We start from the raw sequence: 7866 nt of genomic DNA, 5'->3' as shown, positions 1-7866 counted from the left end.
TTTTTAATTTTTTACATTCTTGTTAAAATGACATAAATTTATTAATGTATTTAAAATTCGTTAATAATTTAAAAAAAACAAATTTATAATAGATTTAAAATTTATTTATAAATTACAAACCAATTTAATTTTTTTTTATTTTCCTTCTATTTTACAAACAGATTGGTAATACAAATCAAAATTCTATTTGTAAAAAATTACAAACGAGAGTTTTAAAAATTGACTTATTCCATTGTAAATAATTTTATAAATGAATTTTCTAAATTACAAATGGCATATTGGAAAATCTTGTAGCGTAAGAAACATAAATAAAACTATTCAGGAAAAAAAAATCCAGTTAAAACTATTCGGTTAATATTTTTAGAGTCGGTTAATAATTCGGTTAGGTAAAAATTTAGTTTAGTTCGATTCGATTAATTTTTTTAGAGTAAATTAATAATTTGATTAATTAAAAAATCAATTTGGTTTGATTCGATTAATCAAATGCTCACTCCTATTTGACGATATAAATGGACAGAAATACATGGCCGGGCCATAGAATGGTCTGTAACCAAATTTGGTGCTCTATCATCCGTATCCATTTACATAAAAACTTGACCTCCACCTGATTTTAGGTCCAAATAATAAATGCACAAGAATCTCTTACACTATTAGCTTCCATGTTAAAATGGATTCGAGCTTAATGTGTATGAGAATTAAAAACTTCATGGGAAGATCATTTTAAATATAATAGACTATACAAGATTACATAATTAAGTAAATATGTGTACTTAGGAAATAAACTTATATCCATAATCTTCTGCAAACAATCAAGAATAGAGGAAAATGAACGACATGTTAGGTTCACAATTATCGATATCTTGCATTCAAAGAGCGTTAGAACTTTATTTGATATTAAATGAGGTTATCAGAATATATAAAGATTGAGAGCTAGGCCCATTTCCCTTTGTGAATTTATGGACAACTTGATCCATTACAAATTTACTCAATTATATGATCAAATCCATTTAAATAGTACTAATTACTAAATTTATTATTTGATATCATCATTAAATTTGTAAATTAGTTTAATAATTAATTATTATTAATCCACATACATATACAAATAAATAGTCCAATAGATCATATCACATTTTCTTTTTCAATGTTATTAACAAGTTGGTTGACTTGAACAAAATTGAATGAAATATCATGTTTTCATTTGTATCATAGAGAAATACTTGGACAAATAAAATCAACAAAAACTATAAGAATTAAATAGTTAGATAAATTTTAAATTTTACCCCCAGGAGGTGAAATGAGATAATAGGGGTCCCTTCTCCCTTAACCAGTGATCTCAAGTTGAAACTTTGGGTATGGAGCATTTTTAAAACTTGGAAGAAAGCGCTTTGCCGCATTTTATGGGCCTGTCCGGGCGAATCCAGATTACTCAGGCTAGTGGACTTCAGATACCGAATGGTTGCTACCAAAAAAAAAATAATTAGATAAATTTTCAATCTCTATAAATTTTCATCATCATCAACCATAATAAAAGGTATTATAAACTCTTCAGACTCAAGTTGAACATTTATGACAAGTATAGAAGTAAAATTCAACATTTAACCATATAAAAACCTTTTTAACATTTTCTTGAATCAAATGTTATTGATCACTCAAATAAATATTGAAGAACAAAGATAGGGATTTTGATTCTTTGGCATGGGAAGATCCCTCGAAAGGAAAAAAAAAATATATCCACTTTGACTTGAATATAGGGTAATCAGGACCCCTTTAGACTTATTTATTTTGTAAATTATGAATACTAAATAAATTAATAATAATTTATTTATTAGTAAAAATAGCAAAATTTAAATAAGAGTAATGAAGAACTATAAATTAACGTGACTTTATTGAATGCAGTTAGCAGTTTAAGGATTTCCAGGTATGGTGGATGTACATGATGACGACAAGTTTGGCAACGACAAGTGTCTCTCATAATATCTACCTGTAACAATCTCAGGGAAGCAATTTCCCCCAAGCATTTCCACAATAAGAGAAGCTGCTATCGCATTCTGCCACGTTTTCACCGACATGCTAATCTGGCCATTTTGAATGCTCTGCTACTGCCACCTTTCAATATCCCATTGATACATGAAAAATCTTTAGTTCGTTATGATAATGAGACCACAACAACTGTCTACCAAAGCCTTCATTGTTTATTCAATCCTTTATATATACATATATCCCATTCTCATTGTTACACAGATAGACCCAGCTTTTATATTTTCCTGACTTCCTTTCTTTTCTTTTCTTTTCTATAATTCAAGATTTTGTTGAACTACATTAAGATATCCCTTAAATTTTCTATCAATGGAGTGGTCTCCTCAATATGCCATGGAAGCTTACTTGCACACTCTACAACTGGTAATTAATTTTCTGACGCATTTTCCTTTCTATTTATTTTTTTTCCCCACTCTTTGACATTATTTGGACTAGAATTTGAATAATAATTAATCTTTATTATTGTTTCATTAATCTGCAGTCTAAGAGATACAGCAACGAAGGAAGCACAAAACTCATAGAACCCAAATACATGGAGTTTGTATCAGCTTTAGCAGCTGGGAAGCAAGCCAGATTAATGATGGAGATAACCACACAAGGGATAACTCCATTAACATTATCCTTAGCAGTAGCAGCAAAGCAAACAGGAGGGAAGCTCATCTGCATTCTTCCTCATGATCAACATGATTTCAAGAAATGCAGAAACCATCTTCAAGATCTTGAAAATGTGATTGAATTTGTTCATGGAAATCCTTTCCAAGAAGCCATGCAATACAAGAAGATAGATTTTCTTGTTCTGGATGGAAAATTGGAGGGTCATTTGAAGTTGCTGGAGATGGTTGATCTTAACCCAACTGGGTGTATCATTGTAGGGCATAATTTGCAGTACGCAGAATATGGGGTTTCTTTTGGTCAGGTGTTGAATGGGAAGAAAGGAGTTGATCAGTGTGTGACTTTGCCTATAGGAGAAGAAATGGAGTTGACAAGAATTGAATCTTTCACCAAGAGAAAGAGCAAGAGATGTAAGAGATTTTATGAGACTTTTGAGAATTGAGCTAAATTATTGGTATTTGAATTCAATAGCAAGAAAACAAATTGTAAATTTAATAATTTATTGGGTAAAAGCTTAATATTTTTGGTATTTGAATTCAATAGCATGAAAACAAATTGTAAATTCGATAATTTATGGGATAATGGCTTATTATATTATGATTGAAGCAATTTAATTTATTTCGTAAATTCTAAATTTCTTTGTAATTAATGAGTTAAAAGTTTGGCTTGTTCTCTTGCCTTTACAAAATAAATTTGCCAAATTTATCTCCCTATAAATGTTGTGCCTGTAAATGTTATAAAATTATTCTTTATTTAAAATTAAGAATATATTTAAATTAATTTATATACACTAAACTAAATATTAACTAAAATAATTTTACCGTTAACTGTTTTGGTAAATTGATTAATTATTTTTTTTAATTTTTTAAAATTAAGTTTGTAATTATTAAGATAGATCTCCTTTATTATTATTATTATTATTTTAATAGAAATTAATCAAAATTGAAAATTTACTTTTCATCAATTAAAAATTTATGATAGTTAAATTTGTTTTTGCTAAGTAAATAAAAGGATTGAAAAACAACACCAAACATCACCATAGCGAGTAAAAGCAAAAAAATTCAATAACAAAACTTACTAAGAGAATATTTTAGGTTTTTTTTTTTTTTTTTTTTTTTTATAATAGTATCCTTTTATGTCTATTTTATGGTCTATAAAAGACTAATTTTTTTTAGGATTCATAATTGTTCCTTCCAACAATTCTGTTTCTAAGGATTAAGCCTGAGTTTTCCTTGGAAAGTTTTTAATTAATAACAAATAATCTACTAAAAAAAGATGTCTTAAATATATAGTAAATTGTCCCTTTTCAATCCAACAATAATAAATTTCGAACAGAAAAAAATTAATGAATTTATGCTTTAAGTGCATTCATATTCTTTTTAAGGTGCTTCTATAATTATTTGATTTCATATAAAATATAATTATTTTATTATGAAAAATAAGATAACATAAATTTATAACTCATTTTAAAAAATCATTTCTTTATGAGAAATTATCTTATTTTCTGTAAAAAAAAAAAATTATATTTTGTATAAAATTAAGTATTCATAGAATACATCTCTTTTAAATCATAAAAATAATAGTATTATTTTCACACTCAAGGATATCATACAAAACCTAATATTCTAAATAAAATGAAAACCTTTAAGCATAATTCAAACTCTACACCCATAATTGAACAACTAATTATATTACAAATAAAGTCGCTTAGCTATTCAACTGCCACAATTGTCTCTAATAAACCTTTTTTCATACAAATTTTTATTTGGTGAAATCGATATACGTAAAACGATTTTATAATTACTGTTAATCATGGTGAGATTCACGTGAAATCTATTAAAATCAATGGTTACAATGAAATCATTATGCATACATTAATTTCATGCGCTTATTACAATGAAACTATTGTACATACATTAATTTCATGAGTTTATTTTGTCACTTAGTGAAAATCACACATTTCTATCCAAACAGATGATGCAAAGCTCTTTTGGTGTTCGTTAAAAAAATTTTCGTGAACTCTCAACCATAAAAAGGACATAAGGCTTGACCACTTCCACTCTGGATGAACAACACTCTAGGTTGTTGACATTAAAGTGTTGTATGCTGATGAAGTGATGAAGGTCATAGAGTTCGAAAATGTAACACCCCTTACCCGTCCATAATGTAGCTGAGCGAGGTGTGCTACATTCGGTGCCGGAGCACCCTATTTTATCTTACTTTATCCTTTAAAAATTTTATTCTCGTTATATTTTAATATCAATTATCATTCTATGAAGAAACCAGCGGAGTTTCCCCTATTTCTATTACCATTTGGCATATTTCACTATTCACCTGTTTGAAATTCAATAATATTTTCAAATAAAATCTCATAATAATCTCATATTTCAATATCATCCATGTATTTTAATTCTCATATTCATTTCTATCCACTTTCCTTCATACTCCATTCACATATCAAAATTCTCATATTTCCATTAACTTACATAATTTGCAAACTAATTGAATAAATTTATAATTTACATGATATACAAATTAATTATATATGAACTAATCAATTTATTAATTTACATCACATAAATATTACTTACAAATTTTTAGTTTACAATTCTTAGTTTACATTACAACATACAAAATATTTATAATATACAAAATACATAAAATGACTTATATGGGCCCTATCTACATGTATTGCTGAGGAGGTGATAACCTTGAACCCTTCTGACGCTTCTGTAGATCTAGACTTCAAAATCCCAGTCTAATATCCACTGGGTTTTGCCTTCAGTACCTGCGCGAAAGAAACAAATCCATCGCGCTAAGCATTTTGATTGCATCAAATTATATAGATATTTAAGGTTAACATGCATTGCATTTTGTTAGCATTTAGTATCCTTTTATATTTATTTTTATGTGTCTTCATTATTATTTTAGAAAACATATTAATCCAACTCAATTCATTGATTTTTATATTTTATCAGGTGTTTTTATGTGGTTCTAGAATCAAAAACGAGTTTGGAAGAGATTTGGAGGTCAAAACGTGAAGAATACAGTGCCAAAAACATTACACGGGCCATGAAACTTGCCCCGTGTAACTTCCTGGATCCCATGTAACTCTTTGGACTGAAGAAAACGTGAAAAATGAAGTGGCAGAAATTTACACGGGGCGTGTATCACTACACGGCTAGTGTAAAGTCCCCTGACAGCAATTCTAATGTGACTTTTCTTCGCTCCAACTCGACCCGGATGGACTCCTAATGCTTCTAGGACTCTGAAATTAGGGTTTTTACACCAGATATAAATAAAACAAGTCAGGAATTGAGGGGGAGGAGAGAATTTACATCCAAAAAGGAGAATTAACATTCAAGAGCCGATTTACATTCAAGGAGGCACATCAACCTCAAGGGAGGCAAGGGAGAAACAAGATCTGCAAGATTGCTAGAAGAGATTTTCAGCTGAAGTTCCAAAAGTCCAAGGCTGCAACTCTCTTTCTGGGTTTTTTCTATCTATTTTCTTCTCATGTTTTCTCTTTATCTTTTTATAAACTTGATTGTAAAACTCATAATGGGTGAGTAGGTTCTTTATTCTAGGGTTAGGGTGTAGCACTCTCAATTTTATTATGGATCTGGTTTGATTTTATTTAATACATTGGGTATTTTATTCTTTGATTCAATCTCTTGTGATCTTAATGCATGCTATGTGTTGATACCCACTTAGTATTGATTACAGATATTAATTGAAGGACTGAAAGGTGAAGGTTAATATTAGAAAATTAGGATTTTGAACCTAGAAAATCTGACCTAGAATAGGCTGATGACCTTTGTGGGGTTCCAAAATTAATCAAAGATCTTAAAGGGTTTTAATTAATTTAATCACCACGAAAGTAGGGTTTGTGTTAATTAAAATACACCTTGAGTGCCTTGAGAAAGGACTTAAGATAACTTAAGATTAATTTCCATCAAAGTGATAATCTCCCATTTATTGAATGAATCATATTGATTCTATAATTGATTGAAGTGTGAACCCCTAGCTCTAGAATGCCTTTATCCATTAGTATTTTATTTTAGTTAATTATTTAGATTTTATTTCTTTCAGTTTAGATATAATTATTATTTCTCTACAATTCGATCGTCTAGATAATTAAAATCATTATAGTTTGGTACTCAACACGGTCCTCGTGGGAACAATACTCTACTCATCACTTTATTACTTGTTAGCGATCCGTGTACTTGTGGGGTTGTAAAACCAGCAAACAAGTTTTTGGCATTGTTGTCGGGGACCGGTGCTTGATATTGAATGATTAGTGATTTGGTTGCCCTAGACATTCTTATTTTTTTTTTATATAGTTTATTTCTTGTCTAATTTTATTTTTGCTTGTTTTTCTTGTGAGGTACATTGAGATGTTTCATCAACAAGTCTTCACAAGTTTTATTCAACAACACAATGAACCATTTTATAATGCTTGGAGAAGATTCAATGAATTGGTAGAGCAATTTGCCAATCATAGCCTTTCAAATTATGAACTAACTCTCAATTTCTACAATGGTCTGAATGAAGTGACAAGGAATTGGGTAGATTATGGAGCTTGGGCTACCCGTGATCATGTTCTTCAAAGAAACCATGAGGATGCCATTCACTTATTGAATGACATGGCAAATTTTGATTACCATTGGCATTGGGATCCTTTAATGCAGGGTTGGAGTCACCAATACCCTCCAAACATCTATCAACATAATATTTCACACCAACCATTTGAGCTACAACTAGAGAAGGGAGTGGGACTTGAAGAGGCGAGAGCTCCATTGGAAAATTTTGAAAATCTTATGACGAACAATGAGCTATCACACAAAGTTGGGAGAATGAAGAAGCTTCATAGGAATTTGAACCTATAGAAGAAGTTGAGCTTGAAGAACAAAATTCCTTTGAAGATGGCTTACTAGTAGAGTTCCCACAAGAGCAGGAGTTACTTGAAGAAGAAATTGTACCTAAAGTTGAGGAAAATAACTCCTTTATTATTGGAGGGTCATTAGAAGAGTGCTTACATGAAGATAGATCAGAGGTGAAGCTGGTAGATGAAGAAATTAATGAGACTATCAATTTAAGTTCATTAACGATGTTTACACATACACCACTAGAAGACCCTTTTCTATCATGGACACCTCCTACATCATCACATGTCCTCCATGAGCTAGAGCAGTCCTCTTCCCAAGTATATAA

At 29.9% G+C, this 7866-nt stretch overlaps 1 protein-coding gene across 1 annotated transcript; it reads left to right on the top strand.

The window, feature by feature from the left end:
• The first annotated feature begins 2256 nt into the window (after positions 1-2256).
• LOC110669432 (uncharacterized) lies at positions 2257-3181 on the top strand. The gene is made up of 2 exons (XM_021831102.2): positions 2257-2403; positions 2522-3181. The coding sequence occupies exons 1-2, from the start codon at positions 2350-2352 to the stop codon at positions 3092-3094; spliced, it is 627 nt and encodes a 208-aa protein (XP_021686794.2). The 5' UTR covers positions 2257-2349; the 3' UTR covers positions 3095-3181.
• Positions 3182-7866: the final 4685 nt, after the last annotated feature.

This window comes from Hevea brasiliensis, chromosome 16 (genome assembly GCF_030052815.1).
Source record: "Hevea brasiliensis isolate MT/VB/25A 57/8 chromosome 16, ASM3005281v1, whole genome shotgun sequence".
Lineage (NCBI taxonomy): Eukaryota > Viridiplantae > Streptophyta > Magnoliopsida > Malpighiales > Euphorbiaceae > Hevea > Hevea brasiliensis.
The sequence above is the reverse complement of the archived record's forward strand: the minus strand, read 5'-3'. Positions and strand labels throughout refer to the sequence as shown.